We start from the raw sequence: 27,465 nt of genomic DNA, 5'->3' as shown, positions 1-27,465 counted from the left end.
AGCGTAACTTTGTACAGTACTAATGCAATTAGTTGTGTAATTTATTTTGTGTGTTTCTTGTTTTGAAGTGCAATAGTGTAATAATCAGGCTCTTTTCTTTATAAGTGTGTTATTCTATGGCTGTATTTGTGTGATACAGGATGTGCAATGTAGTTTTATTTGTGTGTTTTTTGTTAGCTATAGTGTAATAATTTGATTATCTTTTTTATTTGTATTTATATACTACAATTTGTTTCTATTTGTCTTTGTTACTTCTTTTTTTATGAGTCTTATTTTTGTATAAATATTTATATAGTTTTAAATGTTATGATTGTTTATTTGTGTTGCTCCAAATGTCTGAATAAAAATGACTGCTAGTGCAGAATGGCGCTTTTTGGGTGGGTGGATGGGGGGGTCGCCCAGGGAGCCATACAAACTAGAACCGCCACTGCTTACAACACTTCCACCATCAGTATTCCTGTCTCCCGGGAACGTTGGATTTGACTAATGTGGGCGCGCGCTAGAATATGTGCTATGTGCCCGTGCATCATCCCTGATGAGAACCCGCTGTACGAGCTTTATGATACCCTAGGCTACTACAGTTCCACGAGTTGGACTGTTTTGTTATTTAGGTTATGCATTCATCGACATAAATACATAACATCAAGCGATAACAGCATATGAAAAGCACCTCGATCTAAATGTGATGCGAGACACCGTCTCATATTATTCGCACCATCTCCCGTTCCCGCCTCTTGATATTGACTTGCATACTGTTTCGCGCTCTCTCTCTCTCTCTCTCTCTGGTTGTCCTGGTGATAACGAGATAGAGGAGCCTTACAACACTGAATCCAAGAGACAGAGGGATGAGATATAAACGGTTGGAGCGTGTATCTGCATTCATTATAGCCTAATTATTAAATTATGTGGGACATATCCTATATATTGACTAAAAGCCTAGCAAAGCCATAAAATGCGTCTTTCATGATATGTTCATGGATTGTTTGACCTGCCAAAAATGTTTTACTCAGGCTGCGCTATTTCAGTGTTGTTGAACTAGATAGACACGTTTTTTTCTCATAATTATTGATTTCTTACGCCGCCAACCTGAAGTTCATCGTTATCATCTTGGCCGCCGGGATGGTGGCCTTCGTTGGAGCAGTCATCTGCATCATCGCCGCGGTCCATACCGGCTCCGCTGCCGAATCTACCCAGCAGCCTGTGGCAGACAACCAGTCGCAGTCTCCATACGCTGGAGTGCAGCAGACTTTCCCCGGGGGCTCCGTGGCGCGAGCGGGTCCCCTGGGCGCAATCCATGGTTCTGAAAGGCAGCACGGAGAAGCGCCCACCTTCTTCCACGTCGCCAGCGGTTTTGATGCCGTCGGTGGAACTAGGCAGGTTAGTCAACTTATCTGCACCCCAGTCCCCCCCGGAGAATGCAACCCCAAAAACTTTCAGCAACAAGCCGAAGACCCGTCGCTGTACGCCGGAGAAGACTGGGGATACCTCCGCACCACGGAAGAGGAACTACAACAGACAGTGCTCCAGCAGAAGGACCAGATTATCACCGACCAGCGGACCATTAGGGATCTGTCAGGCAAGCTTTCGGAGTGTGAGAGCGGAATAGTGGGGCGTAGAGGCGCGGGGCTCTGGGGAGGTAAGAGGGTAGATGAGGTCCGGCTCGTGGTCCGGGACCGTGCTCTGTCGTCGACTGTGGCACAGCTGCTCACCGCTCAGGCTGTGGACGAGCTGGAACAGGCTATCGTTCAGATGAAAGACCGCATAGAGAAACTGGAGGTAAGGAGAATGGGAGAAACGTGTGTCATGTCTGTTGGTGTTGAATTCCACTATCACATATCTTTATTTTAAACGAACTTGTTATTGTATCGTTAAATAAATCAGTGAATAGGCTAATTCTGCCGCTCTTGTATTCACTCAATCTGAATTTCTACTCACGTCTCTGACCGCAGTATTTCGGTGTGGGTGTGGCTGCGTGGTTTTACTGTTTAATTGAGACCATTTCCAGTTGATAGAAATCAGGGACAGTATTAGATTAGGTGAGATGACCGCCTACAGGTAACTGCCAAAATAAAGGAAACACCCACATCAAGCCACCACAAGCCGCCAGAACAGCGAGTCTTGGCATAGATTCTACAAGTGACTGGAACTCTATTGAGCGGATGTGACACCATGCTTCCACAATAAATTCTATAATTTGGTGTTTTGTTGATGGAAAACACTGTCACAGGCGTTGCTCCTCTCCCATAAGTGTTCCAATGGGTTGAGATCTGGTGACACACACACACACACGCACACACACTTGCACACACACACACTTGCACACACACACTTGCACACACACACACACACACACACACACACACACACACACACACACACACACACACACACACTTGCACACACACACTTACACACACACACACACACACACACACACACACACACTTTAAACATCCTATGCTCCTTTGAGACCCCATCTTTCAAAGTCACTGAGATCTATTTTTGTAGCCATGGTTAAAATAAAGGTTATTGCTATCAGGGATCCTTGTGACATCCCTACCCTAAACCCTAACCTTAATCCCTATCCTTACCGTAAACCCTAACTTTAACCATAACCCTTACCTAAACCCTGTATTTAACCCTGACCTAAACCATTTTGAATGTCAACTTCAATGGGTTAAAGTCGAAGTCCCAAGGACCCCGGATAGCAAGGACTCCCAAATAATGGGCAACTGTGAATTGTTATACATGACCCTAAGCATGGGATGTTAATTGCTTAATTAACTCAGGAACCACACCTGTGTAAGCATCTGCATTCAATGTACTTTATATCCCTCGTTTACCCGAGTGTTTCCTTTATTTTGGCAGTTACCTGTATATCAACATCTGACTTATTGTCCATGAAAATTGATTAGCTGCATTATATTGAAATTGATTAGATACATTATATTCGACTTGGCTATAGCTTATTAGAGTTCAACTCAATATTGAGGAACCAATCAGTTACTTCACCAAAATCTATTTACATATTTTGGTATCACTTGTTGCTGTTGCATCATTACAATGTCTTCTCAACACTGCTTCACAACTCAAGTTACATTTAGCCAATTTGATGAATGGAAACCCCAAAACTAGAATCTTGTAGGATAATTGGTTAGGCCTAGTCTACAGATACATGAGGATTTGTTATTCCAGGCACCTCTGCTTCCCAACATAACTAGCCCAGGGGGGGAGAAGAGGGGGGATGGAGGAGGGAGGGGAGAGTAGAGTAACACAAAGCGGCTTTATAGCTGCCTGCCAAGCAACATGTGATGTACAACCCCATTTATTCTGGAGAAAATATAATAAATTATTCATCCGACCAGTTACCTATATTTGTTGAGAGCAGAGACCATCATATTCTTTTTTCAGCTTCTGCCTAGCACACTACTATTATACTATATCAGTGGTGTACCTCTGTATCTGTGGTCCTACCGTCTTTGGTCACTGAACCCCCAGTCATGGTGCAACTGATCATTAGGCCTATAGTCTTAACAAATGTACCCCATGTGGAAAGGTAAGGTACCCCTAAGGGTACTAGTACCTCATGTTGAGAACCACTGCTCTATATGTAACAGCATGAGCCTCACTGTAAATAATATGTTGCGTTGTCTGTGTGTCTATTTGACTGCATTTCGCTTTGCTGCAGTTGTAGTGTTTTTCCTTGACTGACTATTGACTGAGAGGGCCTTCAATTATTTGTTTTCCTGGCACTATTTCTGCATTTCTCTGCACATAATTGATTGTCCATAATAAAAAATAATAACAAATCCGGAGATTAGAGTGCTTATCTAACACAAAGGCCCCCATTAATCACAGCACATTAAAAAGTGTGAGTGCAGCTCTAAAAATTGAACTGGCTTCCAGTGTTGCATTCGAGACCACTTAAAAGCGAGACCGATTCAAGACCAAGACCAGAGCAAATCGGGTCAGAGTCAAAACCAAGATCAGAGGGGGGGTGAGACCAAGTCAAGACTGAGACCGGGAGGGAGACAAGGGGTCCGAGACCGAGTCAAGACCGAGACCAGAAAAATTAGAGTCCAACTCAAGACCATGATTGTAATTAAAAAATTGCCACCATAATAAGAGTTCAAATGTCCAGTATTTCTGTGTTCATATTTCAGAAGAACCTACAGTATGGATTTCTTAGACATTCAGAATGGTGAGAAAAACATGCATACGGAGGGCAAAAGAGCCACTCTACAAATGATTACTAACCCAAACACAGTGGGGAACAATGAGGGCCTTCTACACCTTCAGAGAAGGGCAAAGGATTTATAAAATAATAATAACAATAATAATTACAATTATATTACTCTTTTCAATTATGTTCTGATTTATAATCGCTTCAGTTTTTGTTGGAAAGGAAAGGGTTAACACAAATCCAATCAGGATTTTTCTTTGGTCATTTCTGGGGCTAGCTAAGTCAGCCATTGGCTAGGCCATCAGAAGCTAGATAGAAGGCATCTGCCATTCAACTGTGTTAGGGAAACATTTTGGAGTGACAGTGGAATCAACCAATCACATTTTGAATTGTAATCGGTGGGATCATTTGAACAAAAAGCATTCTCTTCTTCTCAAAGGCCAACGGGTCACTGCGCAATAGCAAGCAATAGTTTTCACATGGTCTAGCTAGCTATCCTTTGTTGTAGACTAATTTGCATCAGCTGCAGCAGGTGTTATCAAAGAGGACGTCGTTGCAAATTTGTTAGCTTCTCCCTTTTCAAGAATAACTTTCAACAAGAAGTTAACCTTTTACTGCAGTGGGCTCAATCAGGGTCACATAGAGTGATTCTTGGTACTTAAACAAATCTACTTTGAAACAAAAACAACACACATGGTTATGGGATTAAAAAAAGACACCTGTACCATGTCAGATATAGAGTTAAAATGTATAAAAATATATGTGCAATACCCACTGGAAAAAAAGTGGGTATACGGTGTATACCTGCATATAGTGTCACACCCTGATCTGTTTCACCTGTCCTTGTGATTGTCTCCACCCCCTCCAGGTGTCGCTTATTGTATTTATCCCTGTGTTTCCTGTCTCTCTGTGCCAGTTCGTCTTGTAGGTTTCCAAGTCAACCAGCGGTTTTCCTGTTCCCCTGCTTTCTGCATTCTCCTTTTTATAGTCCTCCTGGTTTTGACCCTTGCCTGTTTCTGGACTTTGTACCCACCGCCTGACCATTCTGCCTGCCTTGACCACAAGCCTGTCTGCCACTCTGTACCTGCTGGACTCTGACCTGGTTTTGACCTTTTTTGCCTGTCCACCACCATTCTCTTGCCTACCCCTTTGGATTAAAAAACATTGTAGGACTCCAACCATCTGACCACTGTGTCTGCATTTGGGTCTCGCCATGTGCCTTGATATATAGTTTCCACCTCACCACTGGCCCTTTGTGTTTTACAAAAAGTGCGCTCTCGTACATGAGTGCGCTGGTATTTCCGTTGCTGTCCTTTCAGAATCATAAACCTGTCACACACTGAAGGCCAAGGTCCAATAGGTTCGCCACTGCCCAAACATGTCTATAATAGATATAAAGACTGTTCAGGTTTGAATGTTTCAAGACAGGAGTGTATATATTTGGCCTGGCTAAGCGGTTTTATGTACCTATTGAATGGAAGCTTATAATTCCACGTTTTTTACTCTGCTGGTCTCGGGAAGAAATTACGAAGAAATGACGAGTCCTCACTGTCCTCACAGAGACACTCAAAATGTACTACACCACTGCTGGCTTCCTTTGTCTTTGTATTTCAGTGTCTGCTCTTCCCTCCCTCCCACACTCCCTCCCATGAAGTCAGATATCGGACCGCTGGCGTTCCATCACAACCACACAGATGCAGCAACTGCGATGACTTCAAGAGGTGGTGGTGGTGGGCTCTCTGAGGCCCCTGATGGTTGGGGTGAGGCAGGGCCAGGGGGACAGGCAGGGGATGGACCAAAGCAGTGGCCACGGGTGGAGGATCTGGAAGGAGAGCTTGAGAGGAAGCTGGAACTCCTGGAGAAGGAGAGGAAGGCCCTGCGAAAGGAATCCCAAAGACACAGGCAGGAGATCGACCAGGGGATGAACTCCCTACACCACCGCATCGCTGGCCTGGAGGAGGGTGAGAGGAGGGGCAGAGGGTTAGGTGTAAGAGAAGATCAATGGTTATGAGTGATAGTCATACCTGAATGATATTAATTTATATGGTGGGGGAGGTTAAGAGTCGGGGACATGAAACCATAACTGATGTACCAGAAAGGTAACTTATTATCAATCTATGAAAACGACATCAACACATTATGATACAGAATAAGAAAAAAGTACATAACAAGAAAGAAAATCCAAGTGCATATATCACAGAAGAGAGATGAGATATCCTGGGGCAGGAAAGAAGTCAAATGTGTGATGTAGCCATTGTATAAACCCCCAAATACACTACAAAGTCCTAATAAGACAAGTCTATTCAACACCCCCCCCCCCCCTACCAAATTACTTCATTACTCAAACACTCTCTCTATCCCTCTCTATTTCTCCACCCATACCTCCTTACCCCAGGACTTTCAGAGTACACCTATCCCGAGGGCTACAAGCTGTCCTTCCCAGCGCGTACCAACTATATGTACGCAGTGGTGCAGCACCCCATCCCTGAGCTGCGTGCCTTTACCGTGTGCCTCTGGTTGAGACCCACCGAGGGGGGCATCGGCACCCCCTTCTCCTACGCTGTAGCGGAGCAGCCAAACGAGCTAGTTCTGCTGCAGGGCATGCACACCCCTGTGGAGCTGCTCATTAACGACAAGGTAATGGAGGAAACAGAGCAGAAATATTTTAGGGCACACTGAGTTAGACACAGCACAATTTAAGATGGAGCTATAACAGTACCTGAGAGTTTACTGTCGTATGATTGTTGCGACCAAAATGGCACCCTATTCCCTATGTACTGCACTACCTTTGACCAGAGCCCTGGTCAAAACTAGTGTGCTACATAGGGAATAGGATGCCATTTGGGACAAAAACAAAGCACCGTTTAGGCTAGAGCTGGGAGTGTAGTGTAGATCAGCATGAGGCCATTATGGTAATACATTGCCTGGAAGGCATAGAGAGCTACCTAGCTGGCTGTGCCCTTGAGGAAGGGCAGTCCATGCGTTTGAAAAAGTAATACTGCAGTCCTCAAATGTTACTGTAATAAAAGAGCTGGATTAATATATTCCAGGGGGAAATTTGTTTAATGTCTCCATACAGTGTGTTAAGCAGCAAGATATCAACACTTAAAAAGTACAATATTTTATTTCATATAATATTGAGTTTTAGTGTAGAATATTCTTTACAACACATGGTTTAGGGTCAGTACTGAGAACCACTTCGTCGTATGATTGATTGTCCATTGAATTGTTTGCTATTGCCATCTTTTTTTTATTTATTTTAATTTTACCCCTTTTTCTCCCCAATTTCGTGGTATCCAATTGTTGTAGTAGCTACTATCTTGTCTCATTGCTACAACTCCCGTACGGGCTCGGGAGAGACGAAGGCTGAATGTCATGCGTCCTCCGATACACAACCCAACCAGCCGTACTGCTTCTTAACACAGCACGCATCCAACCCGGAAGCCAGCCGCACCAATGTGTCGGAGGCTACACCGTGCACCTGGCAACCTTGGCTAGCGCGCACTGCGCCCGGCCCGCCATAGGAGTCGCTGGTGCGCGATGAGACAAGGAGATCCCTACCGACCAATCCCTCCCTAACCCGGACGATGCTAGGCCAATTGTGCGTCGCCCCACGGACCTCCCGGTCGCGGCCGGTTACGACAGAGCCTGGGCGCGAACCCAGGGACTCTGATGGCACAGCTGGCGCTGCAGTACAGCGCCCTTAACCACTGCGCCACCCGGGAGGCCTGTTGCCATCTTAAATACTCAATTTGCAGTCTAATATAGTCTGCAGTATCACATTACTTGCTCTAAAGCACTAACACTCACACTAACCCAAACTGTTGTCCTCCCACCCCTAGGTGGCGCAGTTACCTCTGAATCTGTCTCGGGGCAGCTGGCACCACATCTGTGTAAGCTGGAGCCAGAGAGGTGGGGCGTGGCAGGCCTACCAGGGGGGCAAGCTGAGAGGAGAGGGGCAGGGCCTGGCAGCCTGGCACCACATCAGGCCTGGGGGAGTCCTCATCCTGGGGCAGGAACAGGTAAGACCTGGAGGGGTTGGTATTTTGGTGAGGAGTGGCAGGTTGAAGATACCGCAACAGCATAGACCTATAGGGGGTTGTTGTTTTTAAAGGAGAGCATATTTTATTGTTCATTGAGATATAGACACAGGGATGAAATGAGAAGGGGCAGGTGAGAGGAACATGCAAAGTTGAAGTGGGGGACTTGAGCATCAAACCCCAGTCTCTCAGGGCAATGCCAAGTCCGGAGTTACCACTAGACCAAACTCTGACACATCCCTTCCTCTTTTCACCCCTTTCACTCCTCCACCTCCTTCTGCCTGTAGGACACTCTGGGCGGGCGTTTTGACTCGTCCCAGGCCATGGTGGGGGAGTTATCCCAGTGGAACGTATGGGAGCAGGTCCTGACCCCCAGCGAGGTGTCCAGCCTGGCCCACTGCAGCCAGCACAGCCCCCAGCCAAAGGGTAATGTGGCCCCCTGGACCAACCGGGAAGTAGAGGTGTTCGGAGGAGCCACCAAGGTGCCCATGGAGCCCTGCGCTGCCAAACGCACCAACACCCCACTGTGAGGGGAAGGGTGATATAGGATCCAGGGACCTTATTTACAAAGCGTCTCAGAGTAGGACAAGTGATTGGGGAAAAATCAATACAGTTACATATCGCAATATTCTTTTGGACAATATTATAGTGATTACTTTTTGTTGTTGTTGCTAGGTAGTGTTAGCTAGCAGTAGTCAGCTATGCCTGTGCCAGAACGCTGGTATTTTGTTGCTCTTCATTTTCTTTTAAAATAGTGAGCCAACATGTTTTCAATCCTTTTATTTCCATGACTGATCAAAACTCATTTTCTCATGCTCTCTCGTCTTTCTTCAACAGACATATAGAGAGCAATCTCTTTGGAACATCAAATTGCAATACAATCGCAGTATCGAATCGCAATACATAAAGAATTGTGAGAATCAGTATTGTCACCTACATGTAAGTATCATGATAATATTCGTGAGATCCCTGGCAATTTCCCAGCCGTACTGTACTATAACTATATTATACAGCTGTTGAAGTAGGGCAAAACATTGTGGAGGTAACATATTTCTATCTGAACAACTAGTTATGTAGAACAGCAGGAATGCCTAACTGACAGTAGATTAAGGAATCATGTCAGCTCTATTCATCACATTTCTATCTGCAATGTTCGGTATATTGTACATTGTGAATTTGTGAAGTGAATTTATGGGTGAAGCTTGGGTGAAAGGGATTAAGGGAATGGGGAAATGAGGCGCGTGTTTAGAAGTGGGAGTGACACTGGTTTTGTAACTACTCATAAAGACTTTATTTATCCCTCAAGGGTTAATTTTGTTTTGTTTTGCATGTTTTATTTTTCTATGTTTTACATCTATTGTTGATTAAGTTTATTCAGAGCTACAGGACACAGAGCGGGTCGGCTAGGCATACATACATTTGCATTTCAACTGCTGCTTTGGACTTGGTCTATGGCCAAGCACTAGGTCCGAGGAGCCAATTTTGTTTTCTCAATAGGAGCAAACAATTGGGTATCTATAGCTTTCTCTATCATCTGACTTGTGTCTAACCGAAAGGGGATAACTCAAGTGTACATTATGATTTTATATAACAATTTATATGCAGACATTAAGAACACACAATCGTGTCTGTCCAGCATTGATTTTTTAAATAACTTTTTGTATCAACTTGTTTGAAAACAGCATTCTTACTGTATATCTCTTTTCATATTCCTTCTCGTTAACATTTTTATAAATAGTCTATCTTAGTAATACAGCATGTCTAATCATTCCCTATGACTAATAAGAACTACAGAAACAGAGATATGAACTAATCTCTTTGGCACTAATTCAAATTCAGTAACTGTATCCAATAATGTCAATGTGCGGCTTGAATTGATCCAGAAAATATGTCTTAGACTTGGGCAGTGCTCTCACCCAAGCTCATTGAATAACTGTGTTGCACAATATGGTATAGCACAAAGTTTGATACTTGCTAGAACACCAGAATAAGTATTGGTACCAAGTTGTACTGTCATGTATAAACTGTGATATATATAATGCTTTTATATTCAATGTAAACAGTGATATGAATAACAATGGGTTTAAATGCATGTCATTATACTGCAGACATGTATTCATTTTACATATCAATGCACATTCATATATAATTCAATGTATGAAAGCCCTCTTCATCTTCTACACCTTGCCATCCAGTGACGTGAGGTCTTAGGCCGGGTAGGCACATTCTATTGAGGCTCATAAAGCTACGGTGGTACGGTGTTTATCGGTATGACACGATCACAAAGATAACCATCAAACAGCAGCAACCATTAGACTCGCATTCACAGGCCGTAATTGCTTGTGCCTCACTCAGGCGACTTTCAGCACCACAGACAGCGACCCAAATGCAAGTGAGTCGGTCTACTTGTAAACAGCGCTACACACACAACATCAAATCAAATGTTATTTGTCACATGCGCCGAATACAACAGGTGAGTGATATGCTTACTTACAAGCCCTTAATCCACAATGCAGTTTTAAGAAAAAATAAGTGTTAAGTAAAAATAGATAAATAAAAGTAACAAATAATTAGAACAGTAATAAAATAACAATAGCGAGGGTATGTACAGGGGGTACCGGTACAGAGTCAATTGGGGGTAGAAGCTGTTAAGAAGTCTTTTTGACCTAGATTTGATGCTCCGGTACCGCTTGCCGTGCGGTAGCAGAGAGAACAGTCTATGACTAGGGCTTCTGGAGTCTTTGACAATTTTTAGGGCCTTCATCTGACACCGCCTGTTAAAGAGGTCATGGATGGCAGGACGCTTGGCCCCAGTGATGTACTGGGGCATATGCACTGCCCTCTGTAGTGCCTTGCCGTCGGAGGCCAAGCAGGTGCCATACCAGGCAGTGATGCAACCAATAAGGATGCTCTCGATGGTGCAGCTGTAGAATTTGAGGATCTGAAGACCCATGACAAATCTTTCCAGTCTCCTGAGGGGGAATAGGCTTTGTCGTGCCCTCTTCACGGCTATCTTGGTGTGTTTGGACCATGATAGTTTTTTGGTGATGTGGACACCAAGGAACTTGAAGCACTCAACCTGCTCTACTACAGCCCCTTCGATGAGAATGAGGGCGTGCTCAGTCCTCCTTTTCCTGTAGTCCACAATCATCTCCTTAATCTTGATCATGTTGAGGGAGAGGTTGTTGTCCTGGCACCACACGGCCAGGTCTCTGACCTCCTTCCTATATGCTGTCTCGTTGTTGTTGGTGATCACGACTACCACTGTTGTGTCATCAGCAAATGTAATTATATTGTTGGAGTCGTGCCTGGCCGTGCAGTCATGAGTGAACAGGGAGTACAGGAGGGGACTGAGCACGCACCCCTGAGGAGCCCCCGTGTCGAGGATCAGCGTGGCGAATGTGTTGTTACCTACCCTTACCAGCTGGGGGCGGCTCGTCAGGAAGTCCAGGATCAAGTTGCAGAGGGAAATGTTTAGTCCCAGGGTCCTTAGCTTAGTGATGAGCTTTCAGGGCACTATGGTGTTGAAAGCTGAGCTGTAGTCAATGAATAGCATTCTCACATAGGTGTTCCTTTTGTCCATGTGGGAAAGGGCAGTGTGGAGTGCAATAGAGATCTGTGGATCTGTTAGGACGGTATGCAAATTGGAAAGGTTCTAGGGTTCTGGGATAATAGCGTTGATGTGAGCCAAGACCAGCCTTTCAAAGCACTTCATGGCTACATATGCGAGTGCTACGGTTGGTCGTAATTTAGGCAGGTTACCTTGGTGTTCTTGGCCACAGGGACTATGGTGGTCTGCTTGAAACATGTAGGTTTTACAGACTCAGTGAGGTTGAAAATGTCAGTGAAGACACTTGTCAGTTGGTCAGCGCATGCTCGGAGTACACGTCCTGGTAGTCCTTCTGGCCCTGCGGCCATGTGAATGTATACCTGTTCAAAGGTCTTACTCACATCAGCTACAGAGAGCGTGATCACACAGTCGTCCGGAACAGCTGATGCTCTTATGCATGTTTCAGTGTTACTTGCCTTGAAGCGAGCATAGAAGTAATTTAGCTCAACTGGTAGGCTCGTGTCACTGGGAAGCTCGCGGCTGTGCTTCCCGTTGTAGTCTATAATAGTTTGCAAGCCCTGCTACATCTGACGAGCGTCAGAGCCGGTGTAGAACCATTCGATTTTAGTCCTGTATTGACGCTTTGCCTGTTTGATGGTTCGTCGAAGGGCAAAGCGGAATTTCTTATAAGCTTCCGGGTTTGAGTCCCGCTCCTTAAAAGCGGCAGCTCTACCCTTTAGCTCAGTGCGGATGTTGCCTGTAATCCATGGCTTCTGGTTGGGGTACAGTCACCGTGGGGACGATGTCGTCGATGGACTTATTGATGAAGCCAATGACTGATGTGGTGTACTCCTCAATGCCATCGGAAGACATATTCCAGTCTGGGCTAGCAAAACAGTCCTGCAGCTTAGCACCTGTTTCATCTGACCACTTTTTTATTGACCGAGTCACTGGTACTTCCTGCTTGAGTATAGAATTATGGTCATTTTTGCCAAATGGAGGGCGAGGGAGAGCTTTGTACACGTCTCTGTGAGTGGAGTAAAGGTAGTCTATAGTTTTTTCCCCTCTGGTTGTACATTTAAAATGCTGGTAGAAATGAGGTAAAAAGGATTTAAGTTTCCCTGCATTAAAGTCCCCGGCCACTAGGAGTGCCGCCTCTGGATGAGCATCTTCCTGTTTGCTTATGGCCATATACAGCTCATTGAGTGCGGTCTTAGTGCCAGCATTGGTTTGTGGTGGTAAATAGATTATAGATGAAAATTCTCTTGGTAAATAGTGTGGTCTACAGCTTATCATGAGATACTTTACCTCAGGTGAGCAAACCTTGAGAGTTCCTTAGATTTTGTGCACCAGCTGTTGTTTACAAATATACATAGACCCTCACACCTTGTCTTACCAGAGGTCACGACATCCGCCGAAGTTGGTCCCTCTCCTTGTTCAGGCGGCGTTCGACGGTCGACGTCACCAACCTTCTAGCCATCGCGATCCACTTTTCATTTTCCTTTGGTTTTGTCTTGTCTTCCATCACACCTGGTTCCAATTCCATCAATTCCATGTTGTGTATTTAACCCTCTGTTCTCCCCCCATGTCCTTGTCCGTAATTGTTTCTTGTAGTGCTTGTGCACGGTATGCTGGTTATTACCGGGTTTTGTTTGACCCATTTCATGTATTCTTCTGTTGACGGTGGTTTATGTTTATTAAACGACACCGTTGTAAATCAGTTTTCGCTCTCCTGCGCCTGACTTCTCTGCTGCCAGTACGCACCTCATTACAACGGCTGTTCTATCCTGCCGAAAAAGTGCAAAACCCACCACCTGTATGTTATTTATGTCGTCTTTCAGCCACGACTCGGTGAAACATAAGATATTACAGTTTTTAATGTCCCGTTAGTAGGATATACCTGCTCGTAGTTAATCTATGTTTGTTATCCGGTGATTGTACGTTGGCTAATAGAACCGATGGTAAAGGCAGATTACCCACTCGCCATCAGATACTTATAAAGCAGACAGACCCACGTCCCCAATATCTCCATCTCTTTCTCCTGCAAATGACAGGGATGAGGGCCTTGTCGGGTGTCTGGAGTAAATCTTTCGCCTCCGACTCGTTAAAGAAAAAATTTTCCAGTACGTGGTGAATAATTGCTGTCCTGATATCTAGAAGCTATTTTCGGTCATAAGAGGCGATTGCAGAAACACTATGTACAAAATAAGTTACAAATAACACGAAAAAACACACACACTATAGCACAATTGCCGTAAAACAGCAGCCATCTCCTCCAGCGCTCTGTGCCTAGTAGTCAGCACTACTAATTGACATATATACTTACACAATAGACATGTAATGTCATAATAGTAGACGGCGCTACTGTAAATAAACTCTTGCATTTACATTTACCTGTTAACAAAGTCCATTTGTCTATCCTTCTGGGTAAAGACATCAGTGACTGAACTGTAAAACTCCTCCCTGTTTGCCTTCAGTTTTAAAAGTCTCTTGGTCTGAATGTGATGGAGATGATGGCAAGGGATGAGAGTCATCCTTGATTCCTGTTTTCGACTGTATGTCTTTATCTGTTTCAGCGCAGAAAATTACTTCTCAATATTGTGGCTGGTATAGTGAGGACCAGCTGCAGTAACTTTGTTGCCTCGGGACAGTCTGTGTCAGGTCATGCTGGAACAAAAAGCTGAGGAGCTGTCCAGGTGTTTTGTCTTGTACCATTTGTGAACTGTACAATCCGACAAGATCAGTCTTAAATCTAACAAAATCGAAGTACTTGGCATATTTTGACAGGCTCTTTGTTTGCTGATGTCAAACTTTTGTGACATTGTTTCACCTTTTTTGCAGTCCACTAAACCAAGGAAATTATGTTCACAAAAGTGGTCAAACTTGGCTCTCATCTGAACATTGATATTGTCCTGTGTGTTGCTATAGATTTGCCCTCTCCTTACTACGATCGGCTGTTTACTATGAGTTTTGCTTCTTGCCAGGCCCAGATCATTGCATTTCTGCTCAAATCACTCATAGAAGCTATCAAAGTCTTGTTGCTGCCGTTCCAGTGCTTTCATTGTGTCGCTGATCTGGGGATGGCAGACACTCATATCCATCACTTTGTTCTGCAGAACATGGAAGAGCGCATTAGTTTCCTTGAAAATTCCATCATAGGCCATGAGCAAAAGCGAAACACGGTGGCGGTCTCTGGATGGGTTGCTAACTGTTCATTTCTTTCAGCAAAGGCAGGTAATAGTTCCACATAGTTGCCCCTTGGCCTGGTTGATGTGCTGGCACTCTCATTGTTGCCGCAAAATGCCACCGTCTGTTTACCTAGGTAGCATACCGTAGCATTAATTAGCTAGGGCATTCAAAATCTCACGGTTCTCTTTTACCTTTGCATTGTGCATGCTGATATTCAATCTCCATTGTTCATTGAATCTATCCGTGAGCTGCCAAATGTCTTAAGAGCTATCTGGCAGTTGATGTGAGACACAGGTTTCTCACGCTTGTTGAACGCTATAGACAAATTGTTCAAGTTGCAGTAACCAACTCTTGTCCACACACTGTCACTGGTGGAGAACAGCAGGCAGGGGAAGCAGTAGAGACGGCTGCTAGCAGTGCAGTCTTTCCGTTGATACAACTCAGTTTGAAATTATCGTGTCATTTTCTATTTTCTTTAGATGTAGGTCGCTAAACTCAGTTGTTGGTCTTTACACTGTTTCTCTAGAAAATCCAATGTGATGACTGCTATTTATCGAATAATTACCTACTACTTATAATTATTACTCTATTAAATTAATCATGTAACAATTAACTCATTAGGAATTTGGGGCACCACGGGAAAAGTTGTTTCCTGAGTTACTATCTCCCGACTTAAACTCTACAGATGATCTAAATATCTCTTACATCAATAACAGTACATTATTAATTATTACCTCAACAGTATTACCTCATATTAATTATTACCTCTCATTCTGAACATTGTTGACTTCGTAAATCTGCACGTACCCTAACTTAAGTGATGAATCAGCGATACACAAATTGGCTTCATTATTTATTTACTAACTAACTAAACAATCACACAGAAATACATAAACACACACACACAGGTTATTGATTACTAATGCAATGACAACAGTCCCTATTTTTATTTTATTTTATTTCACCTTTATTTAACCCTTGTAGGCCAGTTGAGAACAAGTTCTCATTTACAACTGCGACCTGGCCAAGATAAAGCGAAGCAGTGCAACAAAAAACAACAACACAGTCAATAGCACAATAGAAAAATCTATATACAGTGATTATATAGTCCCTAGTGGACTAACCTGATATGACAGCTTGATAAACAATGGAAAGGGGGGTTATGTAAGGAGAGGGAGAGACAGAGTCAAATTCTCATACATACATTTGGAAACTACGCTCACCGTAGTCAGAATATTTTGCACCCTAACAACCGCTCATTCGGATTAGAAATGCAACATATATTTATTTACACGTTGATGTCTTTCTCTGTCGTCTCTCTGTAGTTTGAAATCTCTGGTTGTCCACCATAGGTCACAATGTCCTTAGTTGTATGCTTCTTTGTTCTGGAGTGTTATTAGAATGGATCCTTCAGGTGTACCACGCGGTGGTGAAAGGGATCTATTCCTCCCTCCCGTCTTTGGTCAATTGCCCTAGACTACTTCACATACCAGCTGCAGACTGTGAATGTTTGGTCTGGTCTTCACCTTCTTCACTCTTTGAGAGTTTCAGAGGGTCTTACCATTTTCTGGTCTTGTAGTTTTAACCATTTCAAAGTGTGGACCACGTCCTCACGTTCTCTGGTCTGTATTTAAATTCTCAGCGAGTCCTTTTAAGCACTCTGGCCTTGGAGGGTGTTCCGTCCTGTTGACACAATATATGTGCTCACGTGGACGGGGTTACTGACTGGGCTCAAGTTTATATGAAAGTCAATATCTCATTCAGAAGGCTAAAATCACATTTCTATCTTCACAAAAGTATTTTATACTTAAAAAGTATTCTTATATCTAATAATGTATTGTATACAACATTTAGATGCAAACCTGATAACTAGGACATATACACGTTCAGAATTACAGTTATCTTGTTATACCATCCTTAATGACATCACAAAATAATAAATGATATGACATGATTACTGTTTGGATCCCCACCAACAAACGTTTCGATTTCAAAACAAATGTTCCAATGTCCAATCTTTTGCTGTCAGAGTTCTTAGCCAAGAGTCTCTCTACCCACAGCACATTCCTTTTTTCAGTAATGCAGGGCAAGAGAGAGAAAGTTTACGACCGGCGTTATGTCATAAAACCGGCCCAACTCCCCTTCCTCTCTGGTGGGAGAGGGGTCTGGCTATCTGTCAACCCTGTGCCGAGCTGATCTGGCAGCTTTGAGCCTCACCAAGGACAGAGAGTCATGACAATAGGCAGGGGCGAGCTCTGACTATCCTCTTACAAAGCTCACTACCTGCCTTCATCCGTTAGCTGGCAGTATAAGGTAGAAACACAAATGCGCAAGTCATGTCAATTCCTTTCATTGAGTTTGAATTTGAAGGGCGGGGAAAAGGTACATGGCGAGGCTGCCTTTCCCCTCGCCTCCTTGTGCATTTTGTACCAGATCACTGCAAATTTGGGAAGTAGTAGTACTAGTTCAGACTTCTATTTTATCATGCAGAAAAAAATGAAGTTGACAATTAATATTTTTTTATTTTTCATTAGTTATTTTATCATATATTTTCACACTGCCTACCCTTCCTACCCTAACCGCACATCACTGTCGCTTTCCCTGGTTATGACTAAGTGGCAAGTTCCTGTCTGGGTATCTTTACCCATATTAAAGACATGTCCATTCATTTCTCTACTGTAGTTATTATTCCAACATCATTCTGCAGTGTGATCAGTGTTTTGCCTGCCTCTGGTCTGTTCGGCTCATGTCTGCACTTCTATGGTCTCTGTGATATTGTGGCAAACTGTACAGCTTAGAAAATGAATAAACAAGATATTTTCTCTATTAACCAAACAATGTCTTATAGTCGGTGTTGGGAAAATTACTCTTTGTATTACCTGTATTTTTAACAGGTTTTTACTGTATGTTTAGGCAAATTTGGCATCTCTGTCTTTTTCCTCTTCTTTCCTGTCAGAGTTGGTATACTCTGTGTGTTCATGTCCTTGTCTTCACTGGTTTTGAAATGCACAGCCCGAAAAGCTCAAATGGCCAAAAGTTAAGTCTGTTTCAAATGTGAGTTATGTGTATTTCCTTCCTTTTCCTCTTTGTGTCAATGAATAACCTACTACATCTCGGTTTCAAAATGATTGATTCTAATATCAGCCTTAGATGGTGGCTATAACATATGAATAGGAAATTATATTAATTGATGTTCACTGTGCATGTTCTACATGTGATTGCATATATTTGGACTTTGCGTGTTGATGTGTTTGTGTGTTGCATAGGTAGAGCTTTAGGTATTACTGTAGCAGTAGAGCTCATACATACTTGCTTGCACAGGCTAGATACGTGTGGTTTAAGCATATCTAGTAAGTAGACTTTTACTGTATGGTGAGAGAGGTGCTTGGGCGTGCATGCTTTTGCACACCTGTGAGCAAATAAATTGGCAGGATTAAGTGTGTGTAAGTGAGAGCGAGAAAGAAATAAAGCTCATGGCTATTTGGACAAACAGTGGGATTATACATACTGTGCAGATTAACAGTGTGTGTGGGACAAGGACGGTTCCTGCTAGGCTACTTAGTGACCACCCTGTTACTCACTGACACACAAACCCTCGCGGTCACATCCTGTGCTGTCCAGGACACACGCCACAGGTTCAATTTAAAACCCCAATGCTCCAAACACACTGAATTGTAAACACACACACCACACACACACACAGAGACACGCAAACACACACACACATTCAGCATCAGTGTGAAGCCTTTTCTTCAAGCCCCAGGTGCTTGAATAGGGCAGGGTCAATGGAAACCTGCGTACTGGATATGGAAAAACACAACACAGGATTATAGAAAATGATATAGCTTTTACTATAAAGAATCAATGTATACATTTATGAATATGGATGTAGTCTGGTAAATGCAATAAGTACCAGGCAGGACCAAAATACAACCGTGTAAACACTAAATAGTCTCCAAGTCCAAACAGCCACAAGACAAAAGTTGTACTGAGAATACTTACAATTGCTATTTCACAAACAACGAGACTGGAGAAATGATAATTGTTGTGACATTGGAAATGTTGATTGAGACTAGTTGCTCGGGGGGGCTCTGGCAGGCAGGAAGAAATGCATCACCATTCTTCTTTGTGTGGTTTTCCGGCAGATTAGAGGCTGTGTTGCGTATTCGTGCCTTTCGCAGGTCGGAATGCGGATTGCACATTTTGGTCACCCCCCCAAAAAAGGAAAAAGGGAAAGGGACAGCTTAAATTGCACCACCCTCTAGCTCTGCACCTATACACTATACCAAAAACCCACCACCCCATTCCGCTACTTTGGCAGTTGGTCTGGGAGGATGGAACCCCTTCTCTCAAAACTTCCTGTAGATCTTCTGCACTCATCTCTCACACCTAAATGTTTCTCTGCTGCTGCAACTAGGACATCTATCTTCTGTGATTTCCGCTTCATCAGTGCAGTGCAGTTGATCACCATGGCTATAAATGCAAGAAATCCAACCCTACTATAATTCATCCTCTCTGGCTCTCTCTCTTCAGGCCTACTCACTCAGGGGCTACCAGTCATCTCACTCGCCCTTGGGCTATCCTCTACTCTCTTCACTGCCTCAGCATAGGAAACTTTCTGCCACACTCAAGCTCTAACAATCTCAACCTGTCTCTCTCTCACAGGGCACTTCGGATCCCTATCTGCATGGGGACCACCACAGTTGACACACAGTGCTTTCTCTATCCCAACTGTATACTCCCTCCCTGAATATGTTCTCCTGCCCATTTCTCACATCGTCGGAAAGCTCCACGCTTTCTTTCAATATTTTACCAATAATTTGTCAGAGATGCAGGAAAGCATATTTCGTTTCTTGAAATAAATAACCATACAGACACCTCAAAAGGTATGCTCAAAAATAAAAAAAAAAAGAGTTTGATGTTTTGGACATTTTTTTAAGTCTATTAAAGTTTGGTTACTAGCTAGCTACCTTTGGAGTTTGGATCTCGCCACGCAGTTGGCCTCAGTTGCTGGGACAGCTACTATCTGTCCAGTTATCCTGCTGACCAAGGCCAGGTCTGAGGAGCTTCTTGGTGTAGCAGCTAGCCTAGTTGCTAGCTAGTTGCCGATCAAGCTAGCTGGTTTTTCTAGAGGGCTTGAACGCAGCCCACAACGCAGATTAGCCATTGTGGCTAGAAGCGTGGTTTATCCCGCGCTTATGGCTGTCTTGATCCCTGCTGTTTGTTGTTGTTGTTTCCAATCTTCCCTGTGACCTGCCCTGTCTGGAACTGCGAGGAGTAACAGCGTAACCTAAAATAAGGTTATTTTAAACAAACAAAAATAGCTTCATGTGCTGTGTCCAAATACTGGTGGAGTCAACTAATAAAATAATGTACGACCTGACCAGAGAGGTTCAGGACCTAAAGAACAGTTTGCAGTTCTCCTAGGGACAGTTCGATGAGTTTAAACATGAGAACGGCAAGATGACAGCAAAGTCATTGAGAGAGAGGACATCAATTCTATATGTGAATCCATGATAACAATGACGGAGAAATCTGATTATATCGAGAGACAATCATCAAGGCGGAACAACAAGGTTGTGGATGGAATTGCAGAATCTCCACATGAAACCTGGACGGAGTCTGAGGATAAAGTGAGGAAAATGATATCCAAAAAACTGAAGATGGAAAACAGGAAGGTTGAGGTGGAGTGCACCCACAGGACTGGAATCCCCACCACAGGCCCAGGTGACATACCCATGCCAATAGTGGTCAAGTTCCTGAGGTTCAAGGACAAGGTATCTGTTATGTAAAGTGCCAAGAACTTGAGAGGAACATAAATCTTCACCAACAAGGACTTTCACCAACAAGGACTATCCTGAAGCTGTGTGCCAGAAGAGGAATGAACCTGCCTGCCTGTCCAACATCACTACTCTGGACGGCTCTGACTTAGAATATGTGGACAACTACAAATACCTAGGTGTCTGGTTAGACTGTAAACTCTCATTCCAGGCTCACATCAAACATCTCCAATCCAAAGTTAAATCTAGAATTGGCTTCCTATTTTGCAACAAAGCATCCTTCACTCAAGCTGCCAAACATACCCTTGTAAAACTGACCATCCTACCAATCCTCGACTTCGGCAATGTCATTTACAAAATAGCCTCCAATACCCTACTCAATAAATTGGATGCAGTCTATCACAGTGCCATCCGTTTTGTCACCAAAGCCCCATATACTACCCACCACTGTGACCTGTACGCTCTCGTTGGCTGGCCCTCGCTTCATACTCGTCGCCAAACGCACTGGCTCCAGGTCATCTACAAGACCCTGCTAGATAAAGTCCCCCCTTATCTCAGCTCGCTGGTCACCATAGCAGCACCTACCTGTAGCACGCGCTCCAGCAGGTATATCTCTCTGGTCACCCCCAAAACCAATTCTTCCTTTGGCCGCCTCTCCTTCCAGTTCTCTGCTGCCAATGACTGGAACGAACTACAAAAATCTCTGAAACTGGAAACACTTATCTCCCTCACTAGCTTTAAGCACCAGCTGTCAGAGCAGCTCACAGATTACTGCACCTGTACATAGCCCATCTATAATTTAGCCCAACCAACTACCTCTTCCCCTACTGTATTTATTTATTTTGCTCCTTTGCACCCCATTATTTTTATTTCTACTTTGCACATTCTTCCACTGCAAATCTACCATTCCAGTGTTTTACTTGCTATATTGTATTTACGTTGCCACCATGGCCTTTTTTTTTGCCTTTACCTCCCTTATCTCACCTCATTTGCTCACATCGTATATAGACTTTTTTCTACTGTATTATTGAATGTATGTTTGTTTTACTCCATGTGTTACTCTGTGTTGTTGTATGTGTCTAACTGCTTTGCTTTATCTTGGCCAGGTCGCAATTGTAAATGAGAACTTGTTCTCAATTTGCCTACCTGGTTAAATAAAGGTGTTTTTTTTTTTAACAAAACAACTGATCCCAGACACGAAAGCTGCCAGAGCACATGGGGACATAAAGACTTTTTTACATCAGCAGATGTCACAAAGTGTTATACAGAAATCCAGCCTAAAATCCCAAACAGCAAGCAATGCAGATGTAGAAGCACGGTGCCTAGGAAAAGCTCCCTAAAAGGCAGGAACCTAGGAAGAAACCTAGAGGAACCAGGTTCTGAGGGGTTGCCAGTCCTCTTCTGGCTGTGCCGGGTGGAGATTATAGGAGTACATGGCCATTTAAGGCCAGATAGTTCTTCAAGATGTTCAAATGTTTATAGATGACCAGCAGGGTCAAATAATAATCAATGGTTGTAGAGGGTGTAACAGGTCAGTATGTCAGGAGTAAATGTCAGTTGGCTTTTCATGGCCGAGCATTCAGACAGCAGGTGTGGTAGAGAGAGAGTCGAAAACAGCAGGTCCGGGACAAGGTAGCACATCCGGTGAACAGGTCATGCAGGGTCCCTAGCCGCAGGCAGAACAGTTGAAGCTTAATCATACTTAAATTCACACAGGACACCAAACAAGACAGGATATTTACATTAGATATAACAGACTGACCCTAGCCCCCCAGCACGTAGACTATTGCAGCATAGATACTGGAGACTGAGACAGGTGTTGGTTCGGTGGACACTGTGGCCCTGTCTGATGATACCCCCGGACAGGGCCAACCAGGCAGGATATAACCCCACCCACTTTGCCAAAGCACAGCCCCCACACCACTAGAGGGATACCAACAGACCACCAACTTACTACCCTGTGACAAGGCTGACTATAGCCCACGAAGATCCCCTCTTCCGCATGAGCAAACTGGACAGGAAGTTCATGTCTGTGACTCAACCCACTCAAGTGACGCACCCCTCCTAAAGACGGCATGGAAGAGCACTAATAAGCCAGTGACTCATCCCCTGTAATAGGGTCAGAGGCAGAGAATCCCAGTAGAGAGAGGGGAGCCGGTCAGGCAGAGACAGAAGGGCGGTTCGTCGCTCCAGTGCCTTGTCGTTCACCTTCACACCCCCGGGCCAGACTACACTCAATCATAGGACCTACTGAAGGGATGAGTCTTCAGTCATGACTTAAAGGTCGAGACCGAGTCTGCGTCTCTCACATGGATAAGCAGACCATTCCATAAAAATGGAGCTCTATAGGAGAAAGCCTCCAGTTGTTTGCTTAGAAATTCTAGGGACAATAAGGAGGCTTGTGACCGTAGCGTATGTGTAGGTATGTACGGCAAGACCAAATCGGAGAGATAGGTAGGAGCAAGCCCATGTAATGCCTGTAGGTTAGCAGTAGAACCTTGAAATCGTCCCTAGCCTTAACAGGAAGCCAATGTGGAGAGGCTAGCACTGGAGTAATATCATCACATTTTTTTGGTTCTAGTCAGGATTCTAGCAGCTGTGTCTACATCTTTGGTCACGTTCGTGTGGGTCAAACAAAAACACCCTAATGATTGGTTGACAATAGAGCCTCCCACAATGCAGGTGAAGGCTGCAGGATGAAGAAGCTGTTGATGAAGTGATTTTTGTAAAGTTCATGCAATCGACATGTAGGTGCAAGTCGGAAAACTGTTATAACCCCATAATGCAACGATGGTCACCGACTTGACAAGCGTGGTCTGCTCAAACACAACCACTTTTTCCACGCCATTTCAATACAGCTACGACCGGAAGTGACTTTTTCATAGCAGGTTAGGAGAACTTATGCAGCAGGTCAGGATAATTTATTTAACAGATTAGGGTAATTAGGTTAAGGTTAGGAAAAGGGTTAGGGTTAGCGAAAATGTTCTCCTAACCTGCTACGAAAATCACTTTTAGTCATAGCTGTCTTGAAGTGTCGTAGGTGTACATGGGGAATGAAAGGGGGAATGAAAGGAGGGTTGGGGTTCTGTTGACAAGGCTGAGGTTAGGCCATTGTTAGTGGGTCAACACCCAGATGGGAAATGCGAGTTGTGGGGAGGTAGAGACTGTGAAGCATGTCCTGTTGCAGGCGGTATGCTGAGGTTAGGATCACATCACAACTCACATATGTGAGTTGGGTTTAAATGAGAGGCAGAACAAAAATATCAAGGAAGCTGTCGTTTCTCTATTCCATTGGCCTGCTACGGGTGTGCGGCTATTAAATATTTAAATGTGTAATTCGCACTCCGACCTGAGTAAGGTAGCAATAGGCAAGACAGAGTCTCGTCTGCCAGAAACGCACAAGAAGAAGAAGGAGAGTCTGGCACGAAAGAAGCGGTTGCTATGGCCGACATGTTTCCATATCAACAATAAATGGACCTAGCTTGTCGTGGTAAACTAGCCAGAGGTAAGTAGCCAGCTATTTAGCCAACTTGCTATCCATAACCAAGTAGAATTCAAAGAAGAAAGTCTCATAACGGCGTGCAATGTTTGCAACTCTTTTCATTAACTTGCAGCGTTGGTTGCATTGCAACTAAGAGAACGTTAGTGAGGAGGCAAGGCAACAACCTACACAAGCCACAAGACAACTAGCTACAGTACAGTAACTAGCTAATGTTACTGTAGGCAGATGCCTAGATAGGTAGCTAGCTACCTGTCAAAGTCATACCTAACGTTACACGTATACAGACTAACGTTACTAGCTAGCTAACGTTAGCTAGTCAACTCTGTGGGTAACCTTTCACCCATTTTTTATAATTGCCTAAATGTGCATGACAATGTCATTCATGCATGTCACTTTCCTGGCCATAGTGACCAACCCTGCAGTCACTACATTCATTGCTTGTGTTGTCATGGGTAGAAGTAAACTAATACGAAGTGAGCAGGACTAGGAGGGTCTCTTTAGTTCAGCCTCCTTTGCTCATGCCTACTGTAGTACTTGACAAACATTGTGGCAACATGTAGCTAACATTTTAACCTGCCAAATAAATACTAAAGCCATGCTTCCATTCAAATGTGAGTGAGTTTTCTCTCCAGAAGGAGAAGGGAATGGCAGAGACAACAGAGAGCAAGAAGGAGGAGGCCGATTACAAGAGGCTCCACAGCTTCCCACTCATCAGGGTGAGACAGATCGTTTCGCTGCTGTGACACATATGTGGTTCACAAGTAGAGGCTGTGTGACCGTCGGTTTCGTGGAGTAAATGGTGAGTGTTGTAATGTATTGTTCTGATTTCTTCACAGCACACAGACATGCCAGAAGAGATGAGAGTGGAAACGATGGAACTGTGTGTCACAGCCTGTGAGAAGTTTGCCACCAATAATGAGGTCTGTCCGTCTGTCTATACACTGTGCGAAGTGCAGCTTGATTAGTACAGCACACTCACTATTGCTTTAATCCAAACAGTCACTTTTTAAAACCAGGCCTGTATGTAATCCACCCTCTCAGCCAGTCTGGCATTGTGTCAGCCTGCCTCACCACTCATTCCAGCAAACCTGTGTGTCCATCTGGACTAGAACACTGGTTCTCTCTCTCTTCCTCCGTCTCTCTCTCCTTCTTTCCCTCTCTCCTCCTCCCCTCTGTATTTTACCCCCTCCATCACTTCCTCTCCTCTCTCATAGGCCCAATTCCAAATGGATCCCTCATCCCTATCAATGGATAAGTATTCAGTTTCAGCCATATTGCTGACTTCTATCCTTTACTCTCAAATCCACAAGGTGGTGTTGACAAGGGCTTACGGATAGGAGCCAGGGATTTGGTTTGGTTTCTGTATCTTCTCTAACCTCTCTCTCTTTCCATTTCAGAATGCGGCGAAGATGATCAAAGAGTCGATGGATAAAAAGTTTGGCAGCTCGTGGCACGTGGTGATTGGTGAGGGCTTTGGCTTCGAGGTGACACACGAGGTCAAGAACCTGCTCTACATGTTCTTTGGAGGCAGCCTGGCCGTGTGTGTGTGGAAGTGTGCTTAGCACACACACACAAACACACAGGCACACACACACCCCTCCCACCCAGTCTGTCTCTACCTAACGAGTGTGTTTATATATTTATATACACATCCTGGATGATTCACCAATCTCTGAGCTTTGCAGTATTTTTCTTTGTTATTTACTGATTGTGTGTGTGTGTGTGTGTGTGTGTGTGTGTGTGTGTGTGTGTGTGTGTGTGTGTGTGTGTGTGTGTGTGTGTGTGTGTGTGTGTGTGTGTGTGTGTGTGTGTGTGTGTGTGTGTGTGTGTGTGTGTGTGTGTGTGTGTGTGTGTGTGTGTGTGTGTGTGTGTGTGTGCACCTGCCTGCCTGCCTGTGATGTCCCATACATCATTGATTGATTAGGCTGAGTCATAATTCATATATTGTATTCAATATCAGCATGTCACACTCTTGCCTTGTGTGTGCCCGAACATTATGAAAATGACCAAGTTTTATCTGTATACAAATGTGATCATTTCTACAGAGCAGTGAGTTCACTGCATGAAGGAGTCTGCTGTCTCCTACTATCCTACTGATGGAATTCAGTGGGGCTGAAACACTTGCACTCTCTTTCCCTATTACTTTCTGCTCTACTTCTTTAACTCGAGGCGGTGTGTGTGTGTTCTCATCAACATCTCCTCGTGCTCACCTTTTGAAAAAAATGCATCCAGCTCTGTCTTTCCTCCATTCCGCTTGTACGTTGGCACACTGTCGTCGCGGTGGGCTGCCATGCCATCTGCTGAAAAACATCCTTACACACAGAAACACACACTCTCTCAGTCTCTCTCATTGCTCTCAATTCACACGGTCTCTGTTTCTCCAATCCTCTCTATAGAGGATTTTTTTATCTCCTTCTATAGTAGTATACCTTTAGTCTTCACCTTTCAGACATGAGTCCCATAAGTCACCCTTGTCTGTGTCTCTACTCCTCCTATAACTGATAAGATATCACAGGGACTTTTATATCCTCTCAATGTACATTAAATACTTGAATTTGAATGTGAAGATGGAATCTGATTTTGTAAATGATCATCATGGGCTTTTTATGAAAGAGCTTATTGTTGAAATAATAGTTATTTTCTGTCACGCCAATGTTATAAGATAGTCATGGATAGGTGTCGTTGTTGTTCTGAATTTGTATCACAACTGATGATATTACATGAGCTCTTCTGACTCCCTAGGCCTAGGCATTGCATTTCAATGGATATCAACTAGGCATACCATCTCAATGCCACATAGAATCCTTTATGTTGTCAACTGTGGATGCAACCAGGTACCATAACACCGATGCATTGTATTGCTGTTTTCACTTCAACACTGTGTGTTTGCATACATTCATAAATTCATTGCACATGAAATTATTTCTGAAAGTGATAAAAATGTTTTAGTTTTTTCAAATCTTCCGATTGTGGGTGTTGTTTGTTGAAAGTATGTGGACCGGGGATTTATATATACAGGATGTCCCTAGTGTCTATTCACTATGAAGCAAACGGGATGAAATGGGGAGGGACCTACCTGAATTTGTCCAGTAAGAAACGCTTATTTTGTTTTTTCCGTTGCAAAACATTTGGCTATGGAGGTGTTGGAAAGACCAAAACCCTTCAGAGTTCCCTTTTAATTAGCCACCATGCTAACACTATAACCAAGGGCAACCCGCCAT

At 43.9% G+C, this 27,465-nt stretch overlaps 2 protein-coding genes across 2 annotated transcripts; both read left to right on the top strand.

The window, feature by feature from the left end:
• The first annotated feature begins 1,092 nt into the window (after positions 1–1,092).
• LOC139423885 (neuronal pentraxin-2-like) lies at positions 1,093–8,753 on the top strand. The gene is made up of 5 exons (XM_071175526.1): positions 1,093–1,776; positions 5,838–6,144; positions 6,579–6,820; positions 8,026–8,205; positions 8,511–8,753. The coding sequence occupies exons 1-5, from the start codon at positions 1,120–1,122 to the stop codon at positions 8,751–8,753; spliced, it is 1,629 nt and encodes a 542-aa protein (XP_071031627.1). The 5' UTR covers positions 1,093–1,119.
• Positions 8,754–24,083: 15,330 nt separating this feature from the next.
• Positions 24,084–27,211, top strand: LOC139364561 (dynein axonemal light chain 4-like). Its single transcript, XM_071101394.1, has 4 exons — positions 24,084–24,247; positions 24,877–24,960; positions 25,081–25,164; positions 25,642–27,211. The coding sequence occupies exons 2-4, from the start codon at positions 24,889–24,891 to the stop codon at positions 25,804–25,806; spliced, it is 321 nt and encodes a 106-aa protein (XP_070957495.1). The 5' UTR covers positions 24,084–24,247; positions 24,877–24,888; the 3' UTR covers positions 25,807–27,211.
• Positions 27,212–27,465: the final 254 nt, after the last annotated feature.

The sequence above is a fragment of the Oncorhynchus clarkii genome, chromosome 13 (assembly GCF_045791955.1).
Source record: "Oncorhynchus clarkii lewisi isolate Uvic-CL-2024 chromosome 13, UVic_Ocla_1.0, whole genome shotgun sequence".
Taxonomy (NCBI): domain Eukaryota; kingdom Metazoa; phylum Chordata; class Actinopteri; order Salmoniformes; family Salmonidae; genus Oncorhynchus; species Oncorhynchus clarkii.
This window is presented reverse-complemented; position numbering and strand designations above follow the sequence as displayed.